The sequence below is a fragment of the Petromyzon marinus genome, unplaced genomic scaffold, assembly GCF_048934315.1.
Source record: "Petromyzon marinus isolate PM22_M1 ecotype Great Lakes invasive population unplaced genomic scaffold, UKy_Petmar_22M1.pri1.0 PM_Scaffold_29, whole genome shotgun sequence".
Lineage (NCBI taxonomy): Eukaryota > Metazoa > Chordata > Hyperoartia > Petromyzontiformes > Petromyzontidae > Petromyzon > Petromyzon marinus.
The window spans coordinates 178,595-195,975 of record NW_027423268.1 but is presented as its reverse complement, the minus strand read 5'-3'; the positions used below and the strand labels follow the sequence as shown (position 1 = coordinate 195,975).

The 17,381-nt window shown below is 46.5% G+C and overlaps 2 protein-coding genes across 3 annotated transcripts; both read right to left on the bottom strand.

Annotated features, from left to right (window-relative positions):
• Window positions 1-578: 578 nt before the first annotated feature.
• LOC142923125 (exosome complex component 10-like) lies at window positions 579-8,061 on the bottom strand. The gene is given in 9 exon segments (XM_076064066.1): window positions 579-1,066; window positions 2,253-2,364; window positions 3,562-3,612; window positions 4,380-4,528; window positions 5,493-5,649; window positions 6,504-6,619; window positions 6,621-6,695; window positions 7,461-7,607; window positions 8,044-8,061. Coding segments are annotated over 9 exon segments (930 nt in total). The 3' UTR covers window positions 579-961.
• On the bottom strand, window positions 7,508-15,779 carry LOC142923118 (exosome complex component 10-like). 2 transcript variants are annotated; one of them, XM_076064057.1, is made up of 8 exons: window positions 14,904-15,779; window positions 13,184-13,298; window positions 12,059-12,163; window positions 11,355-11,517; window positions 10,514-10,613; window positions 8,772-8,846; window positions 8,147-8,256; window positions 7,508-7,607 (listed from the first exon to the last, which is right to left on the bottom strand). In XM_076064057.1, exons 1-7 carry the CDS (start codon window positions 14,921-14,923, stop codon window positions 8,226-8,228), a joined length of 609 nt encoding a protein of 202 aa, XP_075920172.1. In that variant the 5' UTR covers window positions 14,924-15,779; the 3' UTR covers window positions 7,508-7,607; window positions 8,147-8,225. The 2 variants fall into 2 exon arrangements, with proteins under 2 accessions (XP_075920172.1, XP_075920171.1); XM_076064056.1 differs by lacking the exon at window positions 14,904-15,779 and adding an exon at window positions 14,447-14,822.
• Window positions 15,780-17,381: the final 1,602 nt, after the last annotated feature.

Here is a 17,381-nt window from a genome sequence, read left to right as displayed (position 1 = left end):
TGAACACACACACCCACACACAAGCAATAATATACAGGGCCACACACCTGTTGCAACCGCTGACACACAAAACGTACGCATGCAGACAGGCAAATAAAGACACGTTAACAGAGATACAGGAATGAATACACACACATATGAATGGAAATGCACGCAATTGAACACAGACATAGACGCAAAGATAGTCACAGAAATAATACGCACATACACGCAGCAGCCAAAGAAGGGTCATTGCTTAAAACATCACCTATTATGTAAGTTTTACTTTTAGGACAATGTTACTGAAAAGTATTTTGTTATTTTGCTTGTGCCCCACTGTAAATGCAGTCAGGACATTACTTGTTATTTATTTCACTAAATTATGTTTAATTTGTACGCAGAACATGGCAATTATTTGTATGATTACTACTCAAATTATAAGTGTGATATTAAAAAAAAGCACGGTATTTTTTCATGTCAATAAAATGAAATTTACTCGTGACAGGCTAGGTGTACACATCACTGGTCACGAATAAAAAATATATAATCCATATCATGAGCTTTGCCGATATAACCAGCACAACTAAGTGTGAGCTACCTTCAGTACCGTGCCTTGTGATTGGCTGCCTGTCGTCCAATGATAAGCCATCGTGAGGACACAAGAGAGGGTTTTCCAATCGCTGTCAAAACACAGAAGAAAATTGATTGAACAATCAGTGCCACACTAGGGTGGGCATACAAATGATACCATTAATGTCACCTTTGGGGGATTGAAACATCTAGATTGTACTGTCAGGGTCAGGCAATGAACCAACAAAATCACACAGGGGTGTCAACCTACACGACAATCGTAACATTAGTCACACTCTAAGGACGGACATGAACTGAGCTCCTCATTGTCACGACGGTTTTGGGACGTGGAATTAAAAAAAAGAACCACAAATGAGAGTTCTGTGCCGGATGAGAAAATGAGATGTAGAGTTTATAATCGCAAGTAAAGAGGGCATTTGTGTGATGAGTTTTGGTCTCTGGTCACCTCTGTCCGGGTGATGAATGTTCTCGATGGAGCCTTGATGGGCGTTTCGCTCTGCGGGAACAGCAGCAAAGATTATTAAACAAACGCAACCTTTACTGCAACGAGTCATTACTTTTGCAGTCACTTGTGCCTGGTTGTGACCATCAACTCGCTACATTTGTGAACGTCGTTTAACCACGGGTGGCTGAAACTCCCAAGATCCAAAACCTAGGATCTTAGCCGGGTGGTGTTGGTGGCGAAGTCCTGTAACCCAGCACTATGGAGGCAACAAGGGTGGGTGGATCACACAAATGTTGTTAAACTCCCTTCCCGTTGCTTTTCAGGTGTCATAGCATGGCCTGCTAGAAGGGGGTACAGCAAAGGTTGACTTCATCTATTCGTTCTGTATGGGATCGACTGTTGCCTCCTCGCATGTGTGGGTTTTCTCCAGGAACTCCGGTTCCCTCGCATATGTAAACACTCATTAATTGGTTGATAACACCTTCATATATAGACGACCACAAAGTTTGGGGGGAAATTTGGCAGAGGCTCACCGCCTGGTAGCCTTTCCCGCTCGTCTGTGGTTCCTCCTCACGCCTCTGAGTTGTTCTCTCGCTTCGAGTGAGCGAATAATGTGCAGTGTGTCACAAGTAAAAAAATTATTATTGAAACAGTGCCGGATCATTGTGTTTGACCCAGTATTGGCCCCAGGAGCCACCCAGTCACCACCTATATTAAATCCATACTCTTTGGTTCTTTCGGTAAAGTCAGGTAGGTAGAAAAACAATAGATTACGACGTTTCGATCGCAACACAAGCAATCGTCATCAGGTGGGACAACCACACCAACTGCTGAAGACAGCAGTTGGTGTGGTTGTCCCACTGCTGTCTTCAGCAGTTGGTGTGGTTGTCCCACCTGATGACGATTGCTTGTGTTGCGATCGAAACGTCGTGATCTAATATTTTTCTACCTACGTGACTTTACCGAAAGAACCAAAGAGTATGGATTCCCGCAGTCACGAAAGCTTCAAATCAAGATTATATTAAATGTTTGATTATATTTATTTATGAACATTCTGCCTCTGACCGCTCGCTATCCCTCTCCCCCTATGACTTTCAGTCTCTGTCTCCCACTCTTTTGTCTCTGTTCTCGTTCTCCGACTCTCTTGCCCTATCTATCCTTCATCCGTATCTCAACCGTGGCTGTCCATTATGAACCCCTCGCTGCTCCACCGAGCCGCCTCCGCTTCTGCGCTCACCTTGATGAGCGGGACGAGGCGTGCCTGCTTGACGAGCTGCCACAGCTCATTGGCGTTCTGCCTCAAGAGGGGCGGCACCGGATTGCAGCACGCGAGCACGCCCTGCAGCTCCCTGCGTCGGCAACGACGATGTCAACATGTTAGAGCAGCGACACGCGTCACAACACAACGCCAGAGCAATGCAACATCACGGCAAAACCACGTCACAGCAACAACACAATCTCACAGAAACAGCACAACGTTACAACAAGCCAGCACTCCCTCTCTGTCTTGCATCAAACAGCAATGGCATGGACTAGGGTGCATATAGCCGTTGATACTGGCAAAAGCATATCCGTTCAAGATGGCGTACATATATCCTATTCATGCTGGTGTACATACGTATATTGTTCATTCTGGCGTACGTGCGTATAGGCAGCTCAGGAAAGTCTATGAATGTATAGCCTAATAAAGTATTAAAGTTTTCGTGACTGCATAAAATTACTCATTGGTTTTTTCGGTAAAGTCACGTATGTAGAAATACAATAAAATTATATTATTTATTAATATAAATAATATAATTTTAATATATAAAATTATATTATTTATTGTATTTCTACATACGTGACTTTACCGAAAAAACCAATGAGTATGTATAGCCTGTTCATCCTGGCGTACGTATGTATATTGTGTTCAGGCTGGCATACGTACGTAAAGCCTGTCTTGTCTGGCGTACATATATATAGCCTGGTCATTATCAGGATCATACTAACCAATGCTATTACCACAATGCAACCTTCATCATCACCATCATACTATCACCATATCCATATCATCACCAGCATCCAGATCACCATCCACATCAAAACATTATGAGTGGCACCACCATCAACACTATCACTACCACTCTCACTACTACCAGCACAATCATCAGCCACCACCACTATTACCAACAACAAGAACAGGCGCCATATGCCAATAAGTGGCGGTGACATCACCACGGCGGTTGTCTCAGGCCAGGTGCACTCCGAAGCCACGTGCAGTGTCGAAGGCTCGTTAACAGGAGCTCACGGAACAGAGCCAGGTGCCATGGGTTGACTGACTGCAATGACTGGGGCAGATGCACCAGCTGTGCACGCGACTGTGCCAACTTGCTGCATTTTAGCCGCCCGGCACTCCGCTCTTTATTGTGAGCATCGCTCTTCTGACCTTCGTTGTTGTTGGAGGGCGAATCTTACCACCGCTGTCAATACCATCATGGGTATCACTCGCACCACCATCCCAACTGTCCCTGCCACCACCGGCCCCACCACAACCGTGCGCGGCTTACCGAGGCATCTCCTCTGCGATCTTCATGAACATGTGGTTTGGGAGGACTTATCTGTGACAGCAACAGCACAACACACACTGGTCAGGCCAGGGCACAATGCACATCTCAGCAATAACAACAATCACACAGGCCGTACAGGCCCAACAACGCAACAGCGACAGTAATCGTACTACGCAACCATTGACCTACGGCACTGGAATGTGAAGTTTCTACAACTGGTTCAGGATCACGATCAGGTAAATTAAAAAGTGCTGCGTCGTACACCCCAGTGTTTGACTGTGCTATATTATAAACACCCGTGTATCGATATTTCCATTTTAATGTGTTATGGTCGAAACGTCGTGATAATTTTTATTGTTTTATAAATATTTTATTATTTATTGTTTCCCTTCAACGTGACTTTACCGAAAGAGCTAAGAATATGAATTACTGCAGTCACGAAAGTTTTAAATCAAAATTTAGACTGTGTGTTGTTTTGGTGCGGTCTTGGATCGTTTTTGTTGTTGTTTTGCTGCCTTGCCCTAAAGTGCATTGAGTGTTAAAAAATCTACAGTAATTAATGTAATTATGCAATTTGTACTTATATACTTTATATTCATACATTTGTCGCTACTCTGGACATCTGTGATAAAGAGTTCATAGCTCATCGGATTCCTCCAGTCTAAATAAATATTCTGATAAATCAAGTTAAAAATTTTGAACACTGTGGTGTTGTTCCGTTTGCTGTGTTATTCTACGCTGTTGGAAAGTCCCGTGCTTTGCTGCACTATGCTATGCAGTGCAGTACACGGCTATTTCAGCGCCGCGTGCGCTCTCACCCCGTGCTCTCGTCCTCGGCGCGTGCCGTGCGGTAGCGCCAGGCGTACAGGAGCCGGGCGGCGCTGCTCTGCTGCACATCCAGTGGCTGTTTGTGCTTGTGCAGCAGCTCCAGGTAGGAGTCCTCGGTGAACACCGGCTTGTGGTAGCGCTGAGACACACACACAGACGCACACAGGGAGAGAGAGGGAGATGGAACCACGCAAGTAGTGACAGCGGCAGCAATAATTACCAGGGTTGTTAAAACGATCATCGGTTAACTGGTAATTGTTTTCAGCATCAATTACCAGTTCTGAAAGTCGGTAACCAATGTTTCCTGTGGGAATTTTTATCGCGAATGCACTAATTAGGATGCATGAACATTAAAACGGTACGGCGGGCCCGAGTCACCACATTGAACATAAATCGGCATTTTGAGACCCCCTCCACTGCCACTGTGTAGCATATTATTACGTTCCAGGGACTCTATGAGATGATAGGACAATAGTCTACACACATTACACCATGAACTATATCACTTCGTTGATCTAGTAAAAAAGATAAATATATTCTTTATTTATTGCTTGAGGACTTGTAACGGAATAAACAATATTTTTGGAGAGGTGGGAAAACTGTCCCGATCGAGAGTGAGAATGGTGGATTTGCTTACAAAGATAGGCTTGCAACTTGCTCACTGGTGGAGCCAGTGGGGGGTGGGGTGGCACGTGCCCCCCCAATGATCCGATCGGCATTTTGCGACCTTCACTGCCACTTTGTAGCATATTATTACGTGTCAGGGACTCTATGAGATGATAGGACAATAGTCCGAGTCCATAATTGGTAATAAGTAACGGCAAAGCAGTTATAAGTGACTCACAGAATTGTGCGCAGTTGCGTATACAGGACACGACTTCCCTGAAGGCATCAACACCTTCAGCGAGCGCGAAGCCGATCACACAACGCGGTTCGAACTCGACCCTCAATCGATGGCTGCGCCATCGCCGCACTACGCGTCAAATAAAAACCAAGGGACAAGTCCTTACTTACTAACACTATCTTTTTTCATTGCTGGAGGGGTTGCCCCCCCCCCCCCCACCTGAAAATCCTGGCTCAGCCATTGCCCACGCGCCACTCACCTTGAGGGCCACAGTTCGGCTCTGGTCCCACACAAGCTGCAGGAGGTTGGGTCGGCCCAGCGCCTTGGTGAGCAGGTCGGCGCGGACGCGGTCGTACACGTACAGCAGGTAGTGCGTGTCGGCACGCGCATAGTGCAGCATGTCTGGCAGGAGAGGCCTGTGTGTGTGTGGCGTGCATACGTGGAAGTGTGCAAGTGTTTGTGTGCGTGTGTATGCAATTGTGAGTGTGTATGTGTTTGTGTGTGAGTGTGTGCATGCGAGTGTGTATGAGACGCAGATATTAAAGTACCGCAACATTTATCTGTTGACCCATGTTTCATTTCCGGTGAAGGCTAACATCATTTGGGAGTGATATAGTAACCAGTATTGGACCTCCCCCAAGACTGACTGGGCCTTAAATGAGTACCTAGTATAAGATATGAACATCAGCACTGGGGAAACAAAGGAGGTCAGGCATGATGCTTACCACATTACCCTCTCAAACATTGTGCCAGCCTTAATAGGGGCTCGCTAAGATAACTTGAGGAGGGGGGGGGTGAAAGTGCTTCATATGTACTGTTCTATGAACCCAGTGATGGGACTTCAATTCCTCACCCTGGCCAACTAGATTCAGCAGTCTATTCAGGCGACACGGGGGATCTTTGTCCTTGTGTGTGAATGTGTAAGCAGTAGAGTATCGGCTAGCACCCTGTGCTATGAACCTGGTGAAACGAGTTCGATTTCTACTCACGGCCAACACCTGTGACAATTATCTGAACCGGTCCCGGCCCTCCACTAGCTCGACTCAGCCTCAAATGAGTACCTGGTGTAGCGGTGTGTAAACATCACCACTGGGGAGACAAAGGCGGCCGTGCATGCTACTGGCCACCCACCCCCTCCTTCACAGCACTTTCCCCAACAATTAGTTGAGGCTATACAGGGGATCTTTGCCTTTGTTTTTGTACAGGTGTACAAGTTAGCCCGTGCATGCGCGCGCGTATGCAGAGGTTCGAGCAAGTGCGGCGTGCGTACCGGATGCGCCAGTCAGCCAGCTGGTACTGCTTGTCGGTAGACAGGCTGCAGTAGTGCATGAGGAGGTGGGCGAGCGAGTTTCTGGCGAGGCCGAGGGAGCGCGCCGCTGGGTGCGTGTTCGAACAGGCCCACCACGTACAGGCCCAGGTCACGTTGCAGCCACTCAATGTCCGAGTCCGCTCCGTGGAAAACCTGCGCCCCCGCCACACCGCAGCGTCAATCACCACGTCACCGGGGCAATCACTGTGCCACTGCGTCGCCGCGTCAAGCACCACGCCTCTCACGTGGCCGGTGCTCAAGATATGGTTACAACGTTCCTAGTAACCATCGTCGCCGCCGCCGCTGTCAACAAGGCATGGCTGCAGCCAGCCCCCCTTAATTGCTTCCTTTCTCTATTTCCCTTGCTCGCTCCGACCTGCTCCCTCCTATTCTTTGGTCCTTTCGGTAAAGTCACCACCACGTAGAAGGGAAGCAATAAAATAATACAAATATAAAACAATAAAATTCTCACGACGTTTCGACTGCAACACAAGCAATCATCATCAGGTGTGAAAACCACAGCAAGAATTTTATTGTTTTATATTTTTATTATTTTAGTGTTGCCCTTCTACGTGGTGACTTTACCGAAAGAACCAAGAATATGAATCCCTGCGGCCACGAAAGCTTTAAATAAATAAATAAAAATCTGCTCCCTCCTGTTCTCCCCGTGTAATTCTGCGCCCCGAGATGTTTGTTACGCTTTAGGTGCAATACAAGTGCAATGTATTGTTGCAAACATTCACCCAATGGCATTCATATCGAGTGTGCAGGCAGTGCAATGATACATTGGCAGCAAGCTGGAGGGACCCAGGCGTCGTGCTACAAAGTCGGCGAGGGAGAGGGATGTCTCTCTCCTTGTTTTGCTGTCTCACTCGCTTATTTTGTTTATGCATGTCTACGTGCACGCGTGCCTCTCACCTTGACAATTTTGTTGGGGTTGGTGAAGGCCTCGTTGAGGATGTGCAGGTCGTCGCGCAGCATCAGTGTGTCGATAATGAAGTCCTCTTCGCGCGTCGAGATTTGCATGAGGCAGGTGATGCCCAGGAAGGAACGGTATGAGTGATGCTACGGGGCCACGCACAGGAATAGCCGCTCAACGGTCGGCGGACAAACAACAGTAGAAGAGGCAGATAGGCGGTCGAGCGGGACGAAAGCACACAGACGGCACAATCCAACAAACCAACCGCACATCACAACTCGATATTATACGACCACACACGTCACACACACATGCTGGCACTCACCCAGACAACAAACACAGATCCCCCGTAGAGCTTTAACAGACTGTTGGGACAAGTGCTGTTAGAGAGCACCTATGAAGGCCGAAACGGCACACGAGGGGTTGGGTGGCCAGCATCCATGCCCGGCCGCCTTTGTCTCCCAAGCGGCAATGTTTTTAAACATCGCACCAGGTACTCAATTGAGGCCGAGTCAAACTAGGAGAGGCCCAGGACCGGTTCAGATAATTGTCACGGGTGTTGCCCATGAGTGGGAATCGAACTCGGGTGGCGGGGTTCATAGTGTAGCATGCTAACCACTACACTACAGCTTCCCACAAACTGACACTCACGCCGACACATACACACACTCACACCGCCCTTAACTCAAAGTCCACAGCGAACTCCTTGCACTGGAGCAGCTTTTCGTTGACCTGCGCTAGTTCTTCCAAGGAGGTCACTAAGGTCAGTGGCGTCTCCTCCAGAGGCCGGAACTTCTGCTCAACGGCACCATCAAGACCATCAACATCACAAGCAGAACCAACAACATCAGCACCATCAACAATAACATCAACAACCACTACCAGCTCCATGTTCATCATCTCCATCAACACTGTTAAAAGTAACATCACCAGCAGTAACACCAGCACTTTGTTGTGTTTATACGTGTATGTGAGGAGCGGTAGCGCACTACGCTATGAACCCAGCGACCCAAGTTCGATTCCTGCTCAAAGCCAACACCAGTGACGATCACTTGAACCGGTTCTGGGCATCCCCTTGGTCGACTCAGCCTCAACTGAGTAAATGGTGCAGTGCGTAAACATTAGTACTGAAGAGATAAAGGTGGCCGGGTGTGGTATCGACCACCCAGCCCCTCGTTTGCCATGCCGGCCTTCGGAGGTGCTCGCTAACAGCACTTGCCGCAAAAGTATGTTCAGGTTATATGGGGGATCTTTGTCTTTGTATGTATATATACATTCGTGTGTGTACTTGTGTGTACGTGTGTGTTCACCTGTGGTTCTGGCTCTTGAAGGAGCTCCTCACTGGGAGTGAAACTCTCCAGCTCAAACTGGTATGGTGGGCAAAGCTGCACGCACACATGGGCACACAACAGCAGCAACAATTCAGCACTGGCTGGTACCATCAGCACACCATCAGCACCAGGCAAGGTGCATTCCAAAGCCATGACGATCAGTGAATACTCACTGATGGGAAGTCACAGGACAGAAGCACACTTGTATGAAACACAAATACACACTGGTGTGTACCAATGTCTATTTGTTTGTGTATCTAATTTGCATTTGTGTGTCTGCATGTAACCGTACACATATTCTTTGGGTCTTTCGTTGAAGCCACATAGATAGATCAAATAATAAAAAATAATAAAGATAAAAAATAACAATATCACGACGTTTTGATCACAACACAAGCTATTGTCATCAGGTGAGAAATATCGCAGGAGAGCTGCTGAGAATATATGGTGGGAGCGCTGCTAAGGAGTTATAAAGGTTTGGGATGGGTGTAGCGGAAGGGTCAGTGGGCGGGCTAGAGATTAAATTTGTATGTAAATGTAAGATCGGGTAAATCTTGACAAACGAAGCTGTGGGGGTGGCCATTGTATTTTGAGAGATTAGCATGTCAATGTAAGAGATTAGCATGTCAATGTAAGAGATTTGCTTGTCAATGTAAGACATTTGCTTGTCATTGTAAGAGATTAGCATGTCAATGTAAGAAATTTGCTTGTCAATGTAAGCTCGGAGAGAGCTCGGCAAGAACATTGCCACATGGAGGTGGAAAAGGATGGCAAGCCGCCATTTACTAACACCTCTAAAAGTGGTTGTGTTAGTGAATGTAACGCAGAGAGTTGAAATGTAACTGCTCACATAGGTAAGTAGAGAGGGAACATCACAGCCAGTTATGACCTAAACTGGTTAATAACGTCCTTCCAATGATTGCTCGGTTTGTACCCATCTTCTCGGTTGAAATCGTGTCTGTGTAATAAGATCAGGTAAATCTTGACAAATGAAGCTGTGGGGGTGGCCATTACATTGTGAGAGATTAGCATGTCAATTTAAGGAATTTGCTTGTAAGCAATCGTCACCATATGACGATTGCTTGTGTTGCGATCGAAACGTCGTGATATTGTTATTATTTTTATTATTTCTATCTTTATTATTTTTTATTATTTGATCTATCTACGTGGCTTTACCAAAATACCCAAATAATATGAATTCCTGCAGTCACGAAAGCTTTAAGTCAAGATTTAAGTGTACACATCTTTGCGCAACTGTTTACATCAGTGTATGAGTCGATATATTTGCGCCTCACATTACAATTGGAGAATTTCTGAACTGGTCTTGAGCCTTTGCTAGGTGAACTCCGCCTTGAATGAGTACCTGGTGCAGTGTATATACTGTACATCCGTAATGGGGAGATAACCAGCACCTCGGCATGGTGTTTCCCACACTACCCCCTTGTGTGCTGTGCCAATCTTCATAAGTGCTCACAAACAGCACAACAATCTATATTATCTCCTGCCAGTGAGCCTTCAACACTTCACGTGGCCTCAGAGTGTACCTAGCCTAGCACTAGTGGTAAATTGTGCTTGTTGTTGTTTTATGTGCCTGCATTAGTACGTATATACATTCATCTTATTGTGTTGATGCATGCATGAGTACATATCTTTGTGCCTCCGATGGTATTGGTGTGTGCATCTGTGCGTGTGTCTGTATGTTAGTGTGTGTGTGTACGTACACGTCTTCCTGTGTATGCGTACGCTGCTGGTGCAGGAGGTCAGCGAGGGCGGGAGGTACGTCCAGGTCATCCGGGTGCACGTCCCGGCGTAAACGCAGTGCTGCAATCACACAAACACACATTCACACCAACCTCATTAGCCGTCGTTTATCACTGCTGGGTAAAGGCCTCCCCATACTTCACTGTCGAGTGATTCAACAAATCATATCACGTCTGTGCATGAGCAAATCTCATCACCCATTCACCACAGTGGTCATATTAAAAGATTCACTCCTTTGGCTGTTATTTAATTACCATTCTTGTCCATCCCTTTGAGTAAAGCTACCTGCCAAAGGCAACTTGATTCCCCAAAACAATCAATATTTTATTTCCATTTGTTTTCCAGTTTGTATTCGTCTTCTTCTTGTCAGTAATTCCCAGCATGCACCTCGATGTAATTATTTGCATACTATACAGCTTTTATGCAATATTCTAGATTTGAAGTTTTCGTGACTGCAATGATCCATACTCTTTGGTTCTTTAGGTAAAGTGATCCATGTCACAGCATGAGAAGATTTGAGATGCATTAGTCATTTATTACATATTAACATATGTGCTTATTTGTACGAGTGTGATGAATATTCAGCGAGAGATGAATATTCTTTGAGTGCCATTTCAAAATGCTCGGCCTCATGTGGTTACGGGATATATAAAGTGCAGTCGCACCTCTGATTAGCACAGGTTGGCTACGTAAGACGGTGCGAAAACATTTCAACACACATCAAAGTCATGGGTTGTATGAAATGTGGTTGCATGCCATCTGGCCCGATGGGCCGTATGTACCCCTGATGTGTTTCCGTACCTGCTGGCAGCGGCTTGAGGGCATTGGGCTTCACACGCAGCTTGGGCAGGAAAGGCACGTTTGAGTTGTCCACTCTCTGCGTGGAGCTGAGCTGTGGCCGTGCGATGTTCTTGGCCTGCAGCGCGTGGAATGTGCGGCCTCGCGCCGAGGCAGACTCCTGGTTCTGCGTGAGAGCTGAGATGCTGACTCAGCAGAGTACTGAAACGTTGAGTCAGCGGATCACTGTCGATGACAACTAGGCATGCAACGATACAGATTCATTAAAATTGATTTGTACGTTTAAGACACACGCTTTGAATTGAGCGTGTCACGTTTTATATTAATTATAGTCATACAGCAGTGAACTGACAGAAGGTTGAAACGTGTTTTCAATCTTCTGGTGACTAGATGGAGACCATCTCAATACACCTGAGATTTTGGTGGCTGAAACCCAGATTAAAACCCAGGATCACAGTGGTACCAGCTCAAGTATCTCTGATCCAGTATTAATCGTAAGCCACCCAACCACTTCATACATGTCTTGTGTATGTGGGGGTCCCAAATGCCTTTGTTGTGTGTATGTCAAAGTTGGTGCATCTGCCAATCATCTAAGACCGTCTCCTGTGATCTTCAGACAGCGAGGATCCAACACTTCACGTATAAGGCGTGTGAATTTAGTGCATACTCGTCGTGTGTTGCGTCGTGAATGTCGTGTATTTGTGTACCCGACGATTCCACGAGGACACGATGGTCTTGGGGGGCAGGGTTCCCTGGGGGAGCACGGGGGCCTTATTTTTGTTCACCCCTGATACCTCGTCCAACAACGTGCCCTGCACCACACAGGGAAAAATTATTACACAACCACATGCACAACAGACGACAATCACTACACGAAGCAAAACAATGACACAACCACATACACAACACAACTATGTAACTACACACAGCGACATAATTACACAATTGTATACACAAGGCATAAAAGCCACGTAAAAATTATACAATCACATACAACACTCAACAATCACATGACATCAAATGACACCTACTACTCATGTCGCAACAACCATACACCCTATTTACAACTCCATTTACAACTTACTCAATCAGCACTTCATCGATGAGGGCCTCCCCCATGCAATTTGGGTTGAGGGGGTTAATTGACCATACTTCACATTTGTTCAGTGTGGGTTAGTGTGTTGGTGGGGAGCATCAATGTGGGAACGTAGAGAATGAAATGAATTTTGTATGTTGAACTTATTTCACACCATATGTAGCCAACCATGCTAATCGGAGGTGCAGGGAACATATAATAACGATTAGGAATTGTGATCATTCATGCAAGCAATATCCATGCACAATCCTGCTAATCATTGGAGATCTAGGGTGGTTTGGTCAATACATGCATTTCCACACATCCGATGACTAATGCAACCATACATCCTACATATTACACATTAACACAACATGTAAACACAACCAGTAACATAGAAATATACACCATCACATATTACCACACACATCGCCATACTCCCAACCAGACATGTACTTGAGCGTCAATACAAAGTGCAATAAGCAAGCACAGTCACACGTACAAACTACACACGTGTAAAATACACAACCACATCAGCATAAGTAGTCTTCAATCCAAACGCCTTGCATTTCAGACTTCAGTGTCTCTGCTTAGCAACAGTAAGACCATACGGGCAGACGAGGGTTGCTGGGAACCAAGAGCTGGTCAATAAGAGGGGAGCGTGGCAATCACGGTGGAAAAACACTACAGTTCATGGAAATACAGATCAGCCCAGCACTAGCCCAGCTGCACTCGTACTAAAGTAAGATTCACTCACCACACGCTCCAGGATGGTGTCGGTGGCATCCACCAGCCCTTCGAATCGCTCCTCGGGGTCCATCGAGTCCGTCACGTGACCACGGCAGCCATAATAACGCGACAGATTGGAGATGCTGCACGGTATTTTGGGTAATGCAGAATCGCATGCAATCAACTGTTAACAATGGCTATTGTATGGAGAGGCTGCAAGAGGGTTTTGGGGCTGCCCATTACTAATTTTAGCAGTGAAACACGGACTGAAAAGCCAATAGGCCAATGTGCTAAATAATACTTTTGTTTATACATAGAGACAGAGCAGAGTTCTGATATATTTCCTTTTGGCATAACATTTTAGGTTTTAGAATGGTGTGCTGTTCAGCGCAAAACGAGAGCAACATGACGTGCGGTGAAACATATTCCTGTAGATGATATCATCTCTCAGGTCGATGTGGCCCTTAAAGGCATAGGACACATCCAAGCAGACGTTGCGAGAGCTGAAATAGCCACTATTCTTAAGAATGCTAAGAAACCCATTAGCAACATCAGCAAAAATGAACGCTCTAAACTCGCGAATTTAAAAAAACAGAAGTGATATAGTCATCCTCTCAGCCGACAAAGGAAACGCTACTGTAATTATGGATAAAGATTCGTACAACAACAAAATCCAGAACCTACTCTACGATGGAAGTTACTCAAAAAATAAAAATGACCCTACTAATAGCCTAACTATAAAAACCAACAAGATCATCACAAGTTCGACCTCCCTAATCGAACCAACTAAACGTCCCTCCTTAAAACCTTCTGCTGCAAGACCCCCTAGATTCTATGGTCTCCCCAAGATTCATAAAGGCAATCCACTACAGGTTCTCCGGTTTTTCCATACACATTAAAAAACACGCGTTTAGAGTATTTGGCTGCAATATATTTCGACATAAGACACTTCATTGACTCATTGTTTTTTTCGGTAAAGTCACGTATATATGATGAGTAATTTTATGCAGTCACGAAAGCTTTAATACACTTCATTGACATTTTATTTGCGACTGGGTCACTTAAAAAAAGTGCTAAATAGCTCAGTGAGCCTTAGCTGGTAAAAAACAAAATGCGCGTGATCGTGAGTGTCCGTGTGTAAACGCGCGTGGGTGTTTCTGCATGTGCATACGTGACCTCGTGTCTGTGTGTGGGGAACGCAAGCACAATGTTTAGCACGCAGCACTACCTACCCAGCGACCCGAGTTAGATTACTAAATGTATATTAAGTGTGATATAATCAATGTTTTACGTCACGGCTCCTTGGAAACAAATATGGGTCCCCTGCATGCCGAAAGTCGGGAAAACCAGATGACGAAGACGAACCAGCACTAGAATGGGAAGCAGATGAACAGAATACAAGAGACATCAAGAGACATCGATCAGCATGATGAGAATAACTAGAGCCTCTTGGTGTCCGTCGCGCAGCTCGACGCACAATTACCCACGGCTGCGGCGAGAAGGGGACTTAGACGGGGTGGTTTCAAGCCGCCGATGTTCCCGCTGGGGAGACCACGCGGTCATCTGGCCACCAATTCGCCCACTGACGGCACAGCGCGTCCGACGGCCCCCCCAATTCGTGCAAAGCACGGGAAACGACGCAAGGCACGATCGCTCCGGCAGCACACGAGGGAGCGGCGGGCCGACCCAGACATTTACCTCCGGTCAGGGAATTCGTGGCAGAGGGAATGTGACCGGACCGCCTTTACCTGTCGGTTCGAAGCAGCATACGAATCTGTTGGATGAACGGAGGAGGAGGAGGCTCTACGGGCCTTGCCGACGGCCCTCGACGATAACGCTCTGGCAGCGTTCCGAGACATCCCCGAGAAAGGACGAGGCACCCTCCGAAATGGCAGCCGCCTTCGATCCACCATCCAATGTGCAGAGGAAATTCCTGCAGTGGAGGCGAGGGGAGGCCGAGACACCCCTCGCTTTGAAAGTGGGGGGCCCTTGAAAGCGCGGGGCCCGTGGCATGTGTCACTATACTCTTTGGTTCTTACGGTAAAATCACGTAGGTAGAAATAAAATAAATGACGGCGTTTCGAACGCAACACAAGCGCCCGTCTTCAGGTGAACAATCGCGAGAGCCGCGATGTCTGCTCCCTTGTGTAGCTACTTGGCGGTGGCAGTGCGAGGCTGGGGTCGACGCAGGGAGGAGACATCACGACGACGGCCCCGAGATCGGAGGCAGAGAGAGAGAGGGCGACCCCCTCTACCGCAAGAACCCACGAATTGCTTCCGGTGTGAGCAACTGGGCCACATTGTGCCAGGGTGCCAGAGTGATGGCTTGTCAACGACAATGCCGCCGACATCCTCCGTCCCACCGACAACCACTTCCCAAGCCCGACAAGCAAGTCGCGACAAATCAGACACCTGCAGAGATGGCAACGTTTTTGGAACCCTGAGGTGTAACAATTTATTCTCGTGTACTACCCGCATCAACCGACCCCTGCAGGCTAGTGGGAACCACCATGCAGTGATGCTGCAGCCCCTCGTCCCACCTCATCAAAAGTCCTTCTGAGGGACTACCTGCGAAGTCCCCAATGAGCAGGGTCTTTGCGATTCAACTCAGCGCGGCGCCGCAAGCTCAACAATGTCACATCCTCTACCTGCAGCCGCCCCCACTCGGCCTGCGTGAGACCCAACGTGTTGTCCCCAGGTGTCACCACCCTGGCCGGTTCTGCGTCACTCAACGTCGCCCCGAGCTTTGGTGACACTGCCAAGGGTGGTCTACATCAATGCAAACCCACACACCTGATGACGACCGTTTGTGTTATGGTCGAAACGTCGTGAGAATTTTTATTGTTTTATATATGTTTTATTATTTTATTGTTTCCCTTCAACGTGACTTTACCGAAAGAGCTAAGAATATGAAATATAGCTATTAATATGTATATCCCTGCTAACAGCGTCAGTTATATTCTTAGCTCTTTCGGTAAAGTCACGTTGAAGGGAAACAATAAAATATTTTTATTGTTTTATATATATTTTAGTATTTTATTGTTTCCCTTCAACGTGACTTTACCGAAAGAGCTAAGAATATGAATTACTGCAGTCACGAAAGTTTTAAATCAGCGTCAGTTATATTTAAAAAATATGTAATAATAATACAACTTTTTTGCGATTTTTTTATTGTGTTAGAGTTATACCAGCGATAATTGATCTAAATTATATGCGATATGAAGAAGGGCCATTTCGCAGACTATCCGTTTTCCTTTTCAGCGGTGTTAATGGCGAGTGTGTTGAGTTTTGTTTCGTGTTCGTTTTTGTTTGGCTGTTTTTGCTATAATTTCTATTTTCTGCACCGTTGTACATGTACATGTTTTCACTCTATCGCTTTTGTCATGTTGGTGACCCAGGTCTTGCGCTCTTCTCACCTGGTGAACCTAAACGTCAATCCCAATCAACGAATTGTTCATTATTTACACATCGATAGACACCCCTGTATCTTGTTCAACTTTTCCATACCTTAATTTTGTAACCTAATTACGATCCAAACTTGATTTGAAGCTTTCGTGACTGCAGGAATTACTCTTTGGTTCTTTCGGTAAAGTCACGTAGAAATAAAATAAAATAAATTGAATGACATTTTGAGTCCTATTCGGCCGTCTGAAATGCTTTCTTGACGATATTAGGAAACGACTGGTGATATGCACTTTTAAATCTAGATTAAAAACTAACTTAAAAAACTGTGTTTAGTTTGTCCTTCCCCCGCATCTCTGATTAGCACGGTTGAATGCAGACGGTGCGAAAGAAGTTCAACAACAACCTCCATTCGCCACTCCGTGGCGGTGACATCACCACGGTGATTATGCCAGGCGAAGTGCACTTTAAAGTGAGGCGACTGGCCGATGCACCACCTGTGCACCCAACTGTGCCCACCTACTATGTTTAGCCACCTGGCGCTTGCTCGGGTTGGTGAGCGTCGCTCCATAGCCCTCCGTTCATGCTGAAGGGCGACTGCCTCCAACTACCCAGTAGCGTCCTTCACAAGCCTCCTCCACAGAGGCCGATCTTGACACCGCTGGTACCAGTCATCGGAAAGCACACTTAGCTCTACATCCTCTTGTACCACATGATTACATCTCTTCTCGAGCCCCTGCCACGTCCATTTGGCCCCCTCTATCTGGCTGAACAAAAGCTATTTAGGCATGCGGTGGCTGTACATGCAGGCTCTATAACCCAGC